Raw genomic sequence first — 19,295 nt, forward strand, 5'->3', positions numbered from 1 at the left:
GTCCTCAAAGACTGAGTGACTGTGCAAGAAGGGGACTAGTGAGGGAGGTCACCGACAGACCTATGACAACTCTGGAGGAGCTACAAGCTGCACTGGCTGAGATGGGACAGACTGTGTGCACAAAACTATTGGCCAGGTGCTTCACCAGTCGCAGCTTTATGGGAGAGTGGCAAAGAAAAACCCGCTGTTGAAAAAAAATCATGAAATCTTGGCTAGAGTTTGTAAGAAGGTATGTGGGAGACTCTGAAGTCAGCTGGAAGAAGGTTCTCCGGTCTGATGAAACAAAAATTGAGCTTTTGGCCATCAGACTACATGGTATGTTTGAACACTGCACATCAAAAGCCGTGATGTGGCTGCATACTGCAGTGGGGATGCTTCACTGCAGCAGGCCCTGGAAGGCTTGTGAAGGTAGAGGGTAAAATGAATGCAGAAAAACACAGGGAAATCCTGGAGGAAAACCTGATGCAGTCTGCAAGAGAACTGCAACTTGGAAGATTTGTTTTCCAGCAAGACAATGTCCCCAAGTGTAAAGCCAAAGCTACACAGGAATGGATTAAAAACAACAAAGTTAATGTCCTGGATGTCCAAGTCAGAGTCCAGACCTCAATCCAATTGAGAATTTGTGACTGGGCTTGAAAAGGGCTGTTCACTCATGATCTCCATTCAATCTGACAGAACTCCAGCAGTTTTGTAAAGAGGAATGGGGAAAATTGCAGTGTCCAGATGTGCAAAGCTGATGGAGACCGATCCACACAGACTCAAGGCTGTAACTACTGCCAAAGGTGCATCTACTAAATACTGACTTGCAGGGGATGAATACTTATGTAATCAAAAAAAATAAAAAACACAAAATGCTGGCAGAACTCAGCAGACCAGACAGCATCTATGGGAGGAGGTAATAACGACGTTTCGGGCCGAAACCCTTCATCAGGAGTGAAGTAATATGGGATGGTCGAGGGGGGATAAGAAGTGGGGGGAGGGATAAAGTAGAGAGCTGGGAAATGATAGGCTGGAGGGAAATGGGCTTGGGGGAAGGTGGAGAATTATGGGAAATAAAAGAGAAAGAAAGGTAGGGCTGGGCAGAGAGATTATAGTGAGGGGGGAAAAAGAGAGAGAAAGAGAACCAGACTAAAATAATAGATAGGGATGGGGGTAAGGGTGGGGGGCAGGGGTATCAACGGAGGTCAGTGAGTTGGAATCAATTATGCAATCAATTACTTTGTGCTTTATATTTTTAAGTAACTTCGATCAATTTGTAGAGATCTGTTTTCACTTTGACACAAAGGAGTCTTACTCTGTTAATAAATGCCAAAAAAGCCAAATTAAATCCACTGTGATTCGATATTGTAAAACAATAAAACTTGAAAACTTCCAAGGGGGGGGTTCAATACTTCTTATAGGCGCTGTAAATATAGCTAGAGTGTCCAATACTTTTGCACAGAATTAGTGAATTTATGTATTACACTGTACTGTTGCCACATAAAACAAATCAAATTTCATGGGTGATGATAATCCAGTTTCTGATATGGATCTCTATTGTGGACTGAGAGTGGGAAGGGGCAGGGAGAGCGGAATTGTGGTGAACTACGTGTGCCTGTCTGGACACGCCACCCCCCCCCCCACCCCAGCTGACTGCTCCTGTGGCTCCTCCCACAGACCCCGGTATAAAGGCGATCTTAACCTGGGCCAGGCCTCTCAGTCTCCAGGATGTAGTATGGTGGTCACTCACTGCTTGTTCCTTCTTCCAGTCAATAAAAGCCGATATCTTGCCTTTACGTCTCAGAGTGAGTTATTGATGGTGCATCAGGAATCATGGTTGGGACAAGAGGAAGGGGGGGGGGCAGGAAGCACCAGAGGGACATTCTGTAATGATCAATAAACCAATTGTTTGGAATGAAATGACCTTTCTCTGTGTCTCCAGGCTGGGTGTGTCTGCATTTGCACTACCTCCTCCTCTGGCACTCCTCTGCCACCTGTCCCACACCCCTCCCAAGGTGCTTCAGCTCACCATTCCCAACCTCCCTTGCTCCTGCCGGATTTACAAACTCATTTTCTCTCCTATCCACATTGTCAAATAGAGAAATGTGCGAAAGTCTTGGGCATCATTGTAATATACATATATGTGGCTGAGACTTCTGCACAGAACTGTATAAGTTCCAAATTATCAAGTGAACAATACAGTCTCTGGCATAACTGCAAGTCTGTGTCCTTCCTATTGTTTTGCTCACGCTTGAGTGGAGGTAGCAGGTACGCTTTATTTTTGCTGGTGAGGGGAGGGGGATTGTTGCTTGCTGCCAATTACGCGCAGGAGGGAGGGGATCTTTAGAGGAGGGAGGGAGGGAGGGTTCTACCGGTTAACTGTCGTTCATTCTTGGGGCACTCCTCTGTTTTCATAGATGGTTGCGAAGAAAAAGCATTTCAGGATGTATACTGTATACATCTCTCTGACATTAAATTGTACCTTTGAAACTTTGAAATGGCATTAATGGAAATGCACTCAGACAGAGCTCTGCTACTTAATCTATCATCAATAATCAAGTTGATATTTGCAAGCTCTCTTTTTTGATTTCAATTAATTTGCCCAATTTTATTACAATTTTCTATATCCTAATCCCACTATTATAAATGGCATTTATTTAACAAATTTATTATTTATTCATTTCTTTAAGCATAACTATTCATCTGTTCTAAAACCAAAGCAAAATTAAACGTGATAACTCACCCAGCATCTGAGCCATTACCACAAAGCAATGCATCTTTGGATCCTTCCAAGAAATAGTAATTTTCTGTTAATTAAATGATAACAAAATATTATTTGTTTTTTTTTCTGGGAAACACACTTGCCTATATATGTAGATTAAAGTTTTTGTCAATTCTGTGCTGTGTTTAAGTAATAGAGAATGAGAACTGACTGTTTGGCATTTTCATTAGTTTTCTTAAAACTTTGATGTTAAACAAAGCAGATAAAAGCAGCACAAATTTATCATTGATGCTATTACAAATGAGATACCTAAATTAGTGAATACAATATACAGCCTGAAATTCATACTCTTCAAAGATATCTGTGAAACAAGAACTTCAGAGACTGGATGATAGAAACATCAAGCTCTGAAGCCCAGCTATCCTTCAAACATATATTAAAATATTAAAATTAATTTTTAAATATTGAAAAATTACAAATTAATGAAATATTAAGGGCACTGTAATAATGAAATTACTTTTAAGGGAAGTTGCATGATACATAAAAAAGTTTCTTTGAACAGTTTTTTTTTGTTTCGTGGTTGTCTGTGGAAAGACAAATCTCAGGGCTGTATACTGCATACATACTTTGATAATAAATGTACTTTGAATCTTGAACCTTTGAAGCATATTTCACCTAATAATTCATTAAGTTTATCAGATGTGCAGCTGAAATATATAAACTAAGAAAATTCCAAATTGAATTCTCAATTTATAATTAATAAGCTCATCATAGGCAGATGATCCTGGTTTCATAAACTATCAGAAATCTCTGCTGCAATCAGAGATATAGATATTGAATGCAGATAGGAATGCCCAAGCCTTGCAATATTCTGGAGAGCTGACGCCTGTTACACTGAGTTCCAGTATGGGATCCAGTACAAAAGTTGTGGGGGAAATTATACAAAGTAAGTGAGTGACTAAGTAACAATAATGAGACAAAATCGTCCCATAAAAGCAAGTTGTCTTTCTCCATAGGTTGCTCGCACAAAAATCCAAAGCCATCTTAGACTGATTCTGGTGAAGCTGCAACTCTTGGATAGCCCAACTTCTGGACACCATCTTTATCAGGATCAGGGTTATTATCACAGGCTTGTGTCATGATAATGAAGAAATGCATAAATAAATAAAGAAAGAAAGAAAGAAAGAAAGAAAGAGATAGATAGATAGATAAATAAATAAATAAATACAGTTAAAGTGTGTGTGTGTGTGTGTGTGAGAGAAAAATAGTGCAAAAGCAAACAATATATATAAAAATGATTTCTTGCACCACCGGCTGGATCATGTGGCACACTACTTTTCATCACCAGGAGTTAGGTTCATATGTGGATAAGATTCGTAGAATTTCTGATGAGAAACTCTAAAGATCTTCAATAAACTATGCTCTTAACATCTGTTAAAATATATGAAATGTCAGTGCACCAGATGTTTTAATTATCAGATACTTGTTCCAAACAGGAGATAATTTGATAAATAATATTCTTTACAAATTTTCTCTTCTCTATATTCGGAAGGAATTGAGTACGTGGGCAAATGCATTTTAAAAACATAAAATACCTTTGATGCTTTATATCTGGCTGAAAAGCAGAACATACTGGTAGTACTCAGCAGGGTCTTGGAAAGAAAATTAACAGTTCAGGGCAGTGAAATTTCATCATTTCAGAACATTCTAACTGGCTGCATCACCATCTGATATGGGGGGGGGGGATAAGGGTTATTGTATAGGAAGAAGTAAGCTGCAGAGGGTTGTAAACTTAGTCAGCTCCATCAGCAGGACCAGCCTCCATAGTATCCAGGACATCTTCAAGGAGCGATACCTCAAAAAGGCAGCATCCGTCATTAAGGACCCCCCAGCACCCAGATCATGCTGTGTTCTCATTGGTACCATCAGGAATGAGCTACAGGAGCCTGAAGGCACACACTCAATGATTCAGGAACAGCTTCTTCCTACCTATTTAACTATTTTAAATATATGCACACATGTACTGTAATTCACATTTTTTTCTCTATTGAGTTGTACTGCTGCCACAAAGACAACAAATTTCACAACTGGTGATATTAAACCTGATTCTGATTTTGATTCTGAAAGCTTTCAAGAACACTACCATATTGATTTTCTCCCTCACTCTCTCTCTCTCTCCCCACAACATCCAGTGGCCAGCTGGGTACTTTACACTTTTACACTGACTAACTTTTGTTCCCTCTTTCAGGAAGTGGAACGTAATGGTTCTGATTTGGGTAGCTGCAACATAGGATGTATTTGGTGGAGTGGTGAGGTTACAGACTTAGTTAAATTTTTAGGGCACACCGAAACTGAATAGACCATCATAGATATACATTCTGGCTATATACCCTTATCACTTCTATTGTTTACTCTTCCACATCAATAAATAATAAAATAAAATGTTTACTTAAAAATAACAACAAATACAGAGGTGATGCTTGACTTAATCTGGTCCAAATAAATTAACTAATGTGAACATCAGGTGCTTACTCGTGTCTTGGATGTATTTGTCAAAGTTAAATGTGTTCGTTGTCTCATTGGCCATGGTGTCATTCAGAACAAATGAGCTGTTACTTGTACTAAAGTTGAACTCAGGTGGCCACTGAACACATTTATGTTTTAGGTTTCCCATGAACAGCTGTAGCCCTATTAGTGCAAATACGCTCAAACAAAAAACAGTCAGGATCATTACATCGGACAGCTTCTTCACCGATTGGATCAGCGCACCCACAATGGTCTTGAGACCTGCAAAACAAAACCCACCAGTCCTTCAGCTAATGTATGCATGCTTGTTAGTTAAAACAAGGAAATACCAATTCTTCCCATAATTGAAAAGACAACAAAAATTGCAAATGATGTAAACCTGAAATAGAGACAGAAAATGTTGGAAATATACCACAAGTCAGACAGCATCTCCTTCAAGAGGACCACAACCTTGTTGTGGTTTGGAGTCCTGTGTTCCTCATTGGCCCAGTGAGCTATGTTAGCTGGAATCAGGGCTTTCTCCTTTGGCTCTTGGGAGGGTTACCCATGCCAAACATGTCAAAGGGTGGAGGCCTGGCTAAGGGTGATCAACCGATTCTCCAGGTTTGGGGATTCAGCTCAGGGCTAACAGCACTGTGTGGTCAACGAATTTGTTAAGGAAACAGCAATGAAGAATCCTTCATCAGTGTGGACGGACAGAGATGGAGGACCTTCATTGCTGCCCTAAACAACAGCAGAGTAATGGGCAGTAAGTAAGTAAGACTGCACTTGGAGAGAGAAACTGACTTAACATTTCAGGTCTTCAACTGACCTGCTGAGTATTTCCAATGTTTTCTTATTTTAATCCATTTGCCAATCTCATGCAAATATTGTGTTGCAAGAAATAACTTAAATTTGTGAGAATTTGCAGAAAGCAGGCAAATGTGGAATAAATGATTGGATATTTTGCAACAACAATGAAAAGCAGTAGCATCTGTGCAGTTGAAAAAACTTCAACAGAGAGGCTTTCGAGAACGTACTAAGTAATTCATTGATTGGAAGGGGAACAGGCATTACAGGAAGCGAATTACTCAAGTTGGATCTGGCAATAACTCATGCAAAAAGTTGTTAAACATCAAGGCTGAGCCACACGCAAAGTTAACACTGAAAAGCCAAGTATTTTGAATTTCAGAATATTTTACTGATTGCTGCAATTGTACCTTATTTTTAATTGCAATAAAGATCTATCAGCCTCAGTGTTTAACCCAGCTCTCACCTGAAATTGTTTTCAAAGTTCAGAGAACACAACACTGACACATTGCCCAGGTCCACAAGCTCTGTAAGAGGCGACGGCATGGACAAACACAATAACAGCACACGAGTATACGACGACGGGCCAACCAGCACCCAGCACCGTTCACTTCTTACCTGGTATTACTGAAATAGTTTTCAAAGCTCTCAATACTCTGAAAGTTCGCAGAGCTGAAACATTGCCTAAGTTTACAAATTCTGTTACATACCTGTAGAATTAAATCACAGTTATTTTGACTTTAGAAACATTTCAGTACAATTTCTTAAATATGCTGACTTTAAACAGCGGGTTATTTAAAAATATTTTTTATTTTATGCCTTTTCTCCATTGCACTATGTGTGTTAGCACATTGTATACAGTTGAATGTCAATCAGCCCTGTGGCAGTACTCATGATAACTTTTATTCCAGTGTTTATTTTGCACTGTAAAGCCATTAACTACTCATGTAGGAAGCAGTCCACTGAAAGCTGACAGTCCTCTGGTTCATTAGTTCATTCATTATGTGTCATGTCATACGACATGGGCAATCACGGTCTTTCCATGAACATGGTTGTTCTTAGCAAATTTTTCTACAGAAGTGGTTTGCCATTGCCTGCTTCTAGCCAATGTCTTTACAAAATGGGTGACCCAAGCCATTAGAAATTATTTGCCTGGCATCAGTGGTCACAGAGCCAGGACTTGTGATATGCACCAGCTGCTCATACGACCACCCACCACCTGCTCCCAAGATTTTACGGAACCCTGGTTCAGGGTGGAGGGAGTTGCTATACCTTGCCAAGAGGTGACCTGCAGACTAGCGGAGGGAAGGAACGCCTTACTCCTCCTTTAGTAGAGATGAATATCTACTCTGCCACCCCAAGGGCACTCCAAACGTATTGTGACTTTTCATGTGCAAAGCCAGACAATGATTAATGCCAGACATACAGGCTCTACATGCCTGATAAGCAACCTGATAAAGCAAACAATTCGAAGAATTTTGTTTTGTTTCCCTTCCAAACCAAAATGCATTGGACTTAATCTCAGCATTTCATCACTAGTCCAAGTGAAAATAGTTTAATTAGCATTTACCAGGAATCAAAGCTGGGACTTTCTTGTTTGACTCAATGTTTTACATTTACCCAGTAAGTTATCAAGCAATCATGAGGAATCAGAAATGTAAAAAAAATTCCTCCCCCTCTTCTTTTATTCTCCACTCTGGCCCTTTACCTCTTCTCACCTACCTATCACCTTCCCCTGGGTCCCCTCCTCCTTCCCTTTCTCCTATGTTCCTCTCTCCTCTCCTTCTTCTCTAGCCCTTGACCTTTCCCACCCACTTGACTTCACCTATCACCTTCCAGCTATTCTTCTTCCCCTCCTCCCACCATCTTATTCTGGCATCTTCCCCCTTCCATGTCAGTCCTGAAGAAGAGTCTCGGCCCGAAACATTGACTGGTTATTCATTTCCACAGGTGCTGCCTGACCTGCCGAGTTCCTCCAGCACTTTGTGTGTGCGTGTGCGTTGCTTTGGATTTCTCAAACAATTGATCTCATTTCTTCATGACCAAGCAGCCACTGTCATGGAAATGACGCTACTGTTTATCAGGAATAAATCAATACAGTGCACAACATCATGCTACAGTTATGCCAGTGAGAACATAGTCCCAGAGTAAAATTACACTGAGCATATTCGACTTTTTGTAAGTACTTACGCCATAACAATGACACTGAAATCCAGCCAGTTCCAGGGATCTCGGAGAAATGTGAAGTGATCTACACAGAAGCCCCTTGCTAGAATTTTTATAAGTGATTCAAATGTGTAAATACCAGTGAAGGTATACCTATTAGAATGACAATAAAAAATCTGTTCAGCAATTTTCTGGTAAACATCACTAAAAAGGGAAACTTCAGTAAATTTCCACCTAGAAAGATTGATCTTAATGAAGATTTTTACTACAAAAATGTCTTCCACTTCTAATACATCAAATATTATAAAATTCTGTAATTATATTAAACTTTTTTTTAAATTTCTAGTTGATTTGTGGGATTTGAGCCCAAATTAAATTTGAGAAGGCTATAGAGTACATCTTGGACACAATTTCCTGCCATGGCAAATAAATAAAAAACAATTGTTTACCAAGTATGTAGGAGTTCTTGAAATAGATCTGTAATATTATATTTATTTATTTTTATTTATTAAGATAGCAGGGAATAAGCCCTTCCGGCCCTTTGAACCACGCTGCCCAGCGACCCCTGATTTAATCCTAACCTAACCACAGGACAATTTACAATGACCAATTAACCAGTCAACTGGTATGTCTTTGAACTGTGGGAGGAAACTGGAGCAGCCAAGGGCAACCCACACAGTCATGGGGAGAACATAAAAACTCCTTTCAGGCAACAGCAAGAATTGAACCCAGATCACTAGTACCGTAAAGCAATGTGCTAACCACTATGTTACTGTGACGCCCTATCGGTTTAATGTCTAGAAATTGAATCATTTCTCATCCTGAAACTTTACAGCATGGTAATTTGACTTTACTCATCAAAATGCAAGTTAGAAATTAATACTAAGTCAGAGTGTGAAAACGCTTTGGGTCCAAAACATTGCCTTTGACTTGTTGATGCATAATTCACTGTCACTGGTGAGTTAATGCCACATTCATGCTGACCCTTTCCTATGTGAATTGATTTGGTCACAGGCTCTCAAAGGTCACACTTTGATCAGTCCAGAGCACTATGAAAACATGGGGGGGCTACAATACAGGGGATGGAGTGTGTCAGCTCTAGTCTACATATCCTGGTGACAGGAAGTGGAGCAGTTTGTTTGCACCAGGGTGTGAGAACAGGGTGTGAGAGTTGTGATGGGAAACATCTACGGAAGGTTCCCACAATGACTGGCTACACATCTTGGAATAGAAAACAGTGTGGAAGGCAACTCCGTGGCCTTACAAGAGCCTATCCTTTCATGTCTAGAGCTTTAGCTTTTCTACACAGTCCGCCCATCACACCTCAACCTACCTAACAGCCACCTATCCCACAATGGCAGCAAATTCTTGGACAAATCTCTTATACCTCTTATTGTTTGAGCACTTTTCACCTGTCTATTCATTAAATGCAAATAGCATTATAACACTCATTTCTCCAGAATTACACAGACCAAGCACACAATTTCACAACAATTCAACTTTGGGAATTACATAACTTACCAAAATTCCCCTTTGTCTTGTAAAGTAAGAGTGCCCTTGATAGTGGTTGGTCCATCATCTTAGAGGCTGACCTATCTATAACCAAAGGCTAGACTTGCTGAAGAAACCTGCAGATGCATTGTTTCAGTCTGCTTACCCCCAACAATCATATTTCAGCCTGCTTCTACCCCCACCAATCATAACTCAGCCTGTTTTTACTCCACCAATCATATTTCAGCCTGCATTTACCCCGCCCCCTCCCAATCAAATTCCTTCCTGCCTTGACACCCTTCTTTCTCCTTGGTCCAGTCACTTTCCATATACATCTGTGGCACTCTGGATACTAGCTGCCACTGTGACAATTTCCAATTCCCTCCTTTCACTAGGATGAGGAATCCCTCTGCACCTCACAGGCCTGGAGCATGCTCTGCTCTTTCTGAAACAGAACCAGTTACTCTCCACCAATGCACTCATTTCCCTGCCTGAACAAGTCCAAACATTCAACTTCTCCCTCAACTCCAGTCACTTTCTCCAGATCAAAGGTGTAACTCGGAGCACCTGCACTGGCCAAAGCTACTCCTATATTTGTTTTTTCAACTCAATCCTACTCGTGGACACACTGGCAGTTTTTCTTTCCAGTCTATTACTGGATTTATGACTAAGTTAGTTAGGTTTTGAGAAATGACTAGAAGTCTGCAACTACATGAGATGCCAAAGATGGCACATAGAAAGGGAAATCTGATAATATACAACCTTGTAAGGAAGAATAGAAATATTTAAATTGCAAAGAATATTAAATATTAATGACAAGACAGATCTGGATGTCCTCACAGAAGAAAGAAAAAGTTAGTGTAGGGAGTAGTTAGAACTATAAATGAGTTATTAGTTTACAGAGTCATAGAAAAGTACAACACAGAAACAGGCTCTTTGTCCCATCCAGTCCATGCTGAACCATTTAACCTGTATACTCCCATCGACCTGCACCTGCACCATAGTCCTCCATACCAGTCCCATCCATGTACCTATCCAAACTTCTCATAAGCATTGAAATCAAGCTTGCATGCACCACTTGCACATACTCATTGACTTGCTCATACCACACTCTCACAACCCTCTGAGTGAAGATGTTTTCCATCATGCTCCCCTTAAGCTTTTCTCCTTTCACCCTTAACCAACCTCTGGCTGTAGAACCACCTAACCCCAGTGGAAAAAGCCTGCTTGCATTTGCCCTATCTATCTATACCTTGCATAATTTTGTATACCTCTATCAAATCTCCTCTCAAACTTTTACGTTTGAAGGAATAAGGTCCTGACCTATTCAATTTTTCCTTATAACTCAAGTCCTCTATACCCGGCAACATCTTTGTAAATTCTCTTTGTTAATTTTCAAAGTTGAATGGAGTACAAAAATATGGGAGCCTTGCTACAACAGGATAGAGTTTTGATAAAGCCATTCCATAGTCATCTTACTATAGGAAAGATTTCTTTGCCTCAGAGATGGTGTTACAAAAGTTCAATTGATTAATTCCTGAGGAAATGCAGTTGTCCTTTGAGGTAAGTGTTCCTTATGTAAGGACTCCCTGTTAATATTCTTAATCAGTATACATACTTCTATTCTTCCTCACAAAGAGCATAACCTAAAATATCACTTCATTATATTCTATATAGAGACCAGAAAAATAAATTGTGTTTCATTTCAGATGCTAATGGATTCACCAGTATATTATGAAGACATTTCCCTAATGGAACTAAGGAGCAATCTCACAATAAGAGATCAGTCAATTAGCAGCAAGCTGAGGAGGATTATCTTCTCTCAGAAGATTATGCCGTAAATATTTGGATTTCTCTAAATCAGAAGGAGATGAATGTCAAATCTTTAACTCTATACTTTGTTCAAGTATACAACTGGACTATAAAATCAACAGGATTACGGGATAAGGAATGGAAGTAATGCTGGAGTCGAAGGTTAAATCAACCATGATCTTATTGGATGGCAGAAAAGACTGAAGGTGCGATATGGCCATCCTTTTCCACTTTTTAGATTATTTTCCTTTTAAGGAAGGAGGTGGAGTAAGATATTATATCACTGCACTTGACAAGTCCAAACAACAGCTCAAATTCTGGCAGCATAAGAGTTGATCCAGCTGGATCAGTGTTACCTGGCAGATGGCATCACTTAATATCCATCCTATGTGTCCAACATATGATTCATGCTGTGCATAGAATGAGTCAAAGTTCTGGGTTAAATTTCTACTCCACATGATTCTCACAGAATAAATGTATTTTCATTTTTTATAAAAACATTTAGCTACTAGATCCAAATTAAAACTGAGAAATAAAATGCTCTGCTGGAATTAATGTCCAGTAACTGAAGAAATATCTTCAAAATAGATGAGTTCAATGCTTCGTTTGTCAAGGAGACGAAAGAATTCCAAGTGACAATATTAAATTCGGAAATAGTTCAGAAAATGTGTAGCTTGGGTCGTAGATGGTTGGATTGAATTGTTCTCCAATCTAGGCAACTTACTTGCAAACATTTCATCATCGTATGAGGAGACATCATCAGTGCACTGTTGAATGTGGTATGTCCTCCAAATGCTTGGCCTTTATATATCTTTCATTCAGAGGACACAGCACAATCAACAGCATACTGATGGTGTCTCCTTGCATGGTATTGAAATGTTTGCAATAAATTGCCAGGATTGGAGAACAACTCAACTCAACTAGTATTAAATTGATCAAAAGGCAAGCTTTTTATGGAGATTAGAAGTAATCTGATCACAATAAACAATCTTGTTTTTTCTGAGTAGGTCAGGGATAGGATGAGTTAGGGAATGTTTAAAGACATTTCTCAAGGGGACATCTAAAAGGCATTTGCTCAATTTCAGCAGAATGGATTATCAAATGCGCATGATGGGAAGTAGTCTATTTAAATGGATTAAAAAAAAAATGTAATATTTAAGTTATTTTTGAGCCAAAATATGAACATTTACTTGTTAAAAAGATGCTTAAGAACTCAATGTTACACAAAATACACAAAATAGTGTAGACTTACTCTACATTCTTTGTCCAGTCTGGAGGGTTATGCATCGTCATAAACACACAATTGGTCATAATAGTGCACATGATGAGCATGCTGAACAATGTAAGATTCAGTCAAGAAAAGCAAATCTCACAAAATATGATCATTAAAGCATTTTGAATTTCAGATATAATAACAATCAAAGATGTTCTTTTTGTTTATTTTAGAGGAATTAAAAATAGAACCATTATAGTCATCATTGTAAATGTAATTTTCAAAAACTACTTCTGATAGATCCTATCAGAGCAACATCCTTTCTTTCCAATTTGGTGAAAGAAAAATTCCTAGACATACTAGGCATGAGTTTAATTATATTATCAAAGTGGATTGCTCTCTGTAAGAGTTAGTTATTCAAAGTGACAGGCTCATTGATTGGCATCGAGTTGAGATCCCAATCCTAAATTTAAAAAAAAAACTCCGAAATGGATTCCCAGTAACCCATGCTAAGAGAGAAATGGACTGACATGAGAGGAAAGGTAAGATTAAACCTGATCCCAAAAGACAATCATAGACAGGTGTGACATCTCAGTCCTGAACAGTAAAACTGTTTGACCTTTAAACTAAGAACGACTGAAAATTTAGGAGAGAAAACCTGTTATCACTGCAGAATAAAGATTATATCTTCTTTAACATCCCGAAAGACATGGGATTCAAGTTCACAGTAATGATACAAATTTCTTCGTGAGTTAGGAGAATTGTCTTCTACTAAAATTACTAATGCTATTTATTTTATGATATAAAATGTAGTGTACACTTACATTCTGATGTACTCATTGTAATCACATGCTACTCTACATGTTTTACACTTATCATAACTGTACCATCTGAGTGTGCCTGGAAGAAGGTGATGGTGCATCATGGGAAGGTACATCAATAAACCAGTGACCTACTATATATTTCAACAATATCTCATATCCTTGTTAATTCACTCCACTCACTTCCATCCAACAAGCTACAATGCTTAACCCTGCAAGCTGCCAAAGTGCTACACCTGCCCATTCACCTCCTCCCTCACCTCCATTCAGGGTCCTAAACAGACCTTCCAGCTGAGGCAACACTTCACCCGCGAATCTGCTGCGGTCATCTATTGTGTCCGGTGTTCTCAATGTGGCCTCCTCTACCTTGATGAGTCTGGTCGTCAATTGGGTGGAACCACCTCGTCGAGCACCCCTGCTCCATCAGTCAAAAGTGGAACTTCCCAGTGGCCAAACATTTTAATTGTAGCTTCCATTTCTGGTCCAACATGTCAGTCCACGGCCTCCTCTTGCGCCATGATGACACCACCCTCTGGCAGAGGAGCGATGCCATATAGTCCATCTGGGTGATCTACAACCTGACAGGGTTTTCTCCATCAGAATTATCCTGGTTAAAAAAAGACCCTCCTCCTACCTTCTTGTTCTATTCCCTTCTCATGCCTCTCACCTCTTCCCACCTGCCTATCACTTCCTCCTGGGTCCCCTCCTCCCTTCTTCCTATGGTCCACTCTCCTCTTCTATCAGATTTCTTCCTCTCCAGCCCTTTAACTTTCCTACCCACCTTGATTCACCCATCACTTTCAGCTATCCTCCTTCCTCTTGTCCCACTTTTATCTTGTTGTCTTCCCTCTTCCTTTCCAGCTATGATGAAGGGTCCGGCCCAAACCCTTGACTGTTTCTTGATGTTGTCAAGCCTGCTGAGTTCCTCAAGCATTTGGTGTTGCTTTGGATTTCCAGCATCTGCAGATATTCCCTTGTTTATTGTTTACTATGTTTCACAGTTTTCTTCCTCTTCCAAGATTTACACATCAGCCTACAGACTCAGTCACCTGTGGACTCTTTGATTATCCAGGGGCCTTCCCTCACTCTTACACCTGTTGTAGCAATCCCATCAGATATAGCAGTCCACAATGACACGCTTCCACCGGACTGGGATCATTCCACCAGCTTTACTGGACAATCGCTAGGTTAAGCCTTAGAAGCATAATTTCTAGATGCTTTCACCAAGGTATCCAATAATATATACAATTTAATCCTATATGGAATTAAAGAGTTACTACACCAATCCAGCACATTGTTTATGTAGACTGGGTATGAATTTTATTAATATCATTACCTCCACGTAGAAATGAGTAATCTACAGTTCTTAAACACATTTGAGCATTTTAGTTTTCAAAAGCACACCATGTAAAGGATATGAATGTACCAAAATCTTAATAGCTAGTTTCCTTATAGGATTGAAAGGACTTAAAATGTACAAGGCAGGTGTGGCACTAAATCGGAAGATTGCCTTCCCTTTGTTCAATACTATAAAAGTCTGTAAGGAAAAAAATGACATGATTATAATTGTAAAGTGTAATTGGATGTAAAAAGCACATTTTACAAGAGTTATGCTTCTTGTGTGAAAAAATAATGAATACAATCTGCAATCATTTTTGTTTACCAAAATACAATAGTAGTTAAGAAATTTAAAATGGAAAAAACCTGATGAATACAGTACTGTCCAAAAGGCTTAGGCACATATGTGTAACTAGGATGCCTAAGAAATTGTCATTTTTTTAAAATTGTACTTACATTGGAAATAATTTATAGAAATCAACTGACCTACCAACCAGATAGTACTTAATGCTACTGAGCTAATACAAAGATAAGTACTCTTATTTCTGTTACCCAATCACCATCATATTTTAACCAATATACAGTTCTATGCAAAAGTCTTGGGCATCCTAGCTATATATACTGTCTGTGCCTAAGACTTTTGCACAGCACTGTAATTCATTTTAAAGCAAAACTTAACCATAATACTTATCCTCAAAATTATTTGTTCCAGATATATTCAGTATATATCCAATCCTGCCAAAGGGTTTTCGCCTAAAATGTCGAGTGTCTACTCTTTTCCATAGATGCTGCCTGCCCTGCTGAGTTCCTCCAGCATTTTGTGTGTGTTGAATGGTATAATCTGATTCTTGTATCATATTTTCTCTCTGTTCATAATTACTATTTTCTCTCTACAACAATATGATGAGAATACCTTCTAACTACAAATGTGAACATTATTAAGTTAGATTCAGAATTCCTTGATCGATTAGTCCTGATTATCTGAGACGTACCTGTTAAGTGTGTAGCTTTCAGATGATCAGGACCAATGACCTGGGAGCATAAGAAATAGAAGTAGGAGTTGACCAAACAGCTTCTTAAGGGAAAGCCAGAGCTAAACTTCTGGTTTTACTCTATCTTCGATTCCTAAACCCAAATCTCAGACTCCCTTAATGTCCAACAGTTTTTGATCTTTAGAATCTATAATCCACAGTGTGAAGAAACTACCCATCCCTAAATGGCCATTCCCTTGTTCTGAGAATATAGACCCTGGTTCTTAATTTGAGCTAAAGCTAGGGTAATCCCTCCAAGTATTCTATTTTTTTTTTTTTTGATGAGGCCACCTCCCTTTCTATATTCTAGAAAATAGAGATCTAGTGCAGTCAAGCTCTTGTGATATGATACCATGTTGTTTCTGGCAATCTGCCTGGTCAACATTGACTGCATCTTTGTAAGGCAAGTATGCCTTCCCCTAAATAAGGAGATTAAGGAGATGTGGTCTCAACAAAACCACATGTAATTGCAGTTATATTACCTAAATAGTTACTCTCCTGTCTTTTACAATTAGGGCTAACATACTTATTGTCTTCCTAACAGCTTTCTCTATCTCAGGGTTTCCCAACCTGAGGCCCACAGAGTCCTTACATAATGGTATTAGTCAATGGCATAAAAGAAAGGTTGGGAACCCCTGCTCTATCTGAATATCAACTTCCGTGTTTCAGGTATAAGGATTTCCAATCTCTTTGAGATCCAACAATAATAATCCCTCTCCTTTAACCCCACATTCTGCTTTGCCATTCTTCCTACTAAAATGCATGTTTTCACATTCCCCCCTAACACATCTGCCATCTTCTTGTCTTATCATCCAACCATTGTATAGTCCCTTAAATTTTAGATTCAACTTCCAATTCCCGTTCCCACATAACTGTGTACCGTCACTAAACCTGAACACTGAATTATTGATGCTCTCATAGATTGTGTCTGATTCCTGTTCAAGAAGAGAGGAGTAGTCTACGGTGGGTTTTACATTCAATTTGCTTCTTTTCCAGCCCCCTCTATAAAAGGATGTGATTGCAGAATGCTTTACAATGCAAAATATAGAGCATCAAAAATGAAATTTCATTAAGAATGGCAAAAAGTGGAACAGCAGAGAAAGTTTGGGATAGTTTCAAGAGCACACCACTAATTTTGACTTGAGTCACTCCTGAGAAACTGTAGTAATGAATCATCAGTGTAATGTTATATCTCTTCTAATTGGCATCCCACTTGAGAGATGAATTATTAGTAGTTCAGGTACTTTGAGAAACATTGCGGGTGCAGTAGAGAGTGACAAACAGAACAAAAAACAAACAGAAAAGAAATACAAATACCCAACAGTCCTTATAGAAGAATCAAGCTTAACAGAGCTTAAAGGAGTTCATAAGACACCCAAGCCTCCTACTGCCATTCTAAGCAAAAGACCAAATGTATCATAGCCAGAAACAAGAGTTATCTTTAGCTTTCCTGCTTTCCAAGATAAAAACTTTGGAAGCATGCAGTGAGAAGAAAAACAATAAAGTGCTCAGTTCTATTTCATAGGGAAAGTACTGAGCTCCATATTCAAATATGACATACACAGCAGGAAGTGTCACATGAAGAAAAAAAGTGAAAATCACAGAAGTTTTGGCAACAGTGCTAAGCATATCACCAATTTGAGAAGCTAATGAAACACTCACTTTTTTTGTTCTATAAAATGGGTCCAGGTCTTGCAATGGCTCAGAAACCATCCCTGGAGGTATGTCACCATAAATAAATGGTAGTGATTTGCCGGCTTCCAAGTCACGATTTGGCTTTGGGCCATTTTCAGCATCTTCACTGTGTTGTTCCTTGGGTCTCTTGGCTTTTTCCTCTGCAATGCATCTCTCAATAGCTGCAAGAGATTCCCGGGTGAAATGTACGAGGCTGTCTGGTCCTGGCGGTGCAAGCAGTGGCTGTGCCATCTTTTCATCGTGCACCTTGGAGATTAACTTCTAGCCTCGTACATAAAAACATGCTACATTAAAACAATATACACATCTGTCAAAGGAAAATAATTATTTTGAAAAAAATTAAGCTAAATCTTATAGACCTTATAGAATGCACCTACAGTACTGAGTAAAAATTTTTTACACACACATGCATACACACACACACACACACACACACACACGCACGTTTTCTTTTTACAATATTTTTATTCAGAAGGAAAAAAAAACAAGATTTACAAAGTGCAACACGTAGATACATCTCAACATAACTTGTGTACATTCATATATTGTAATAAAATTGATCAAAATGTTAAAGCATAACACATAAAAGTATACCACTCTGTAATCAAAAATTTAAAGATAAGTCATACATCATAAAAGAATTTTTTTATATAAAAAAAAGTCAACCCCCTACCAACTACCAAAGAAAAATGCTGATTTTTGACAATGGATAATTAGAAAAAAAACATATTCACTTAAGAAGAGAAGATAAAAATATACATAAAAGTCTGTGCACTGTTAAACTTTATAAATTGGAAAAGTAATTTAGGAAAGGTCCCCAAATACCATAAAAAGATTGTTTCGAATTTAAGACTGAGCAGCGGATCTTTTCTAAATTTAAATAAGACATGATATCATGTAGCCATTGAAGATGTGTAGGAGGGGTAGACTCCTTCCATTTAAGCAAGATTGCTCTTGCTAAAAGAGAGGTAAAATCTAAAACTTGTAGGTTAGGAGTATTTAAGGTTATATCTTCATTTGCAATAATACCAAACAAGGCAGTAAGGGGATTTCGGTCAAATTGGACCCTAAAATGTTGTGAGAAGGTATGAAATACTTCCCACCAAAACTTTTCAATTGTTTTATATATATATATATATGTAACCAGGTGACTGTTAAATATCTTTTCTTTATGGTTAAACTGTACCTTTGTAATGCTAAAATAGCTACCTGTGCCTTTAACAGAAAATGGTGATGTCAATTTTGCATGGGTGGAGTAGAATGAAGAGTTGCCATATTCTAGAAAGGATGATGTACTAATGCTTTTCCCAGGTTTGATGAGGAAATTAAACTGATCAGTGTTGGACAGCCTGATTGTCAAGTTCCTTAATTGGCCTACTAGCATGAGTGAGGAGAACTCATTTCAAGGTCCAGCCTATATGTGTTTGGAAGCTAAGCACGTGTGTGTCAAATGTGAGTATATCTCTTAGTGAAGATGAGATGTATTTATTCATATTTTCGATATTGTGTATAAGGTACAGGGTTGGTGGGATTCTAACATTGTTTGTATTTTTTTTAGATTTGCCACTACTGTGTTGGTTTTGTATATTTTGTTTCAGTTATTTTCATACTGCACAAGTAACAAGGGCGTGGTCTGGTTAAACTGCGATTGTAATGGTGGGAACTGATTTGTTTCAATTCATTTTGTCGTTTTTGATATCCTCTTTCTGCAA

At 38.7% G+C, this 19,295-nt stretch overlaps 1 protein-coding gene across 11 annotated transcripts in view; it reads right to left on the minus strand.

Moving 5' to 3' along the window:
* The window catches only part of scn1laa (sodium channel, voltage-gated, type I-like, alpha), a 150,349-nt gene extending 132,532 nt beyond the window's left edge, over nucleotides 1–17,817 (minus strand). For 10 of the 11 annotated variants that reach the window (XM_059966436.1, XM_059966435.1, XM_059966433.1 and 7 more), the window contains exons 1-7: nucleotides 17,551–17,814; nucleotides 14,938–15,056; nucleotides 12,738–12,827; nucleotides 8,207–8,335; nucleotides 6,635–6,726; nucleotides 5,234–5,488; nucleotides 2,723–2,786 (exon numbers count right to left, since the gene is read on the minus strand). In XM_059966436.1, the coding sequence (XP_059822419.1) occupies nucleotides 2,723–2,786; nucleotides 5,234–5,488; nucleotides 6,635–6,726; nucleotides 8,207–8,335; nucleotides 12,738–12,827; nucleotides 14,938–15,056; nucleotides 17,551–17,814 (1,013 nt within the window). Of the gene's footprint in view, nucleotides 1–2,722; nucleotides 2,787–5,233; nucleotides 5,489–6,634; nucleotides 6,727–8,206; nucleotides 8,336–12,737; nucleotides 12,828–14,937; nucleotides 15,057–17,550 lie in introns of all 11 variants that reach the window. The other variant, XM_059966437.1, reaches the window with a different exon arrangement.
* Between the last annotated feature and the right edge of the window lie 1,478 nt (nucleotides 17,818–19,295).

This window comes from Hypanus sabinus, chromosome 4 (genome assembly GCF_030144855.1).
Source record: "Hypanus sabinus isolate sHypSab1 chromosome 4, sHypSab1.hap1, whole genome shotgun sequence".
NCBI classification, from domain to species: Eukaryota; Metazoa; Chordata; class Chondrichthyes; order Myliobatiformes; family Dasyatidae; genus Hypanus; species Hypanus sabinus.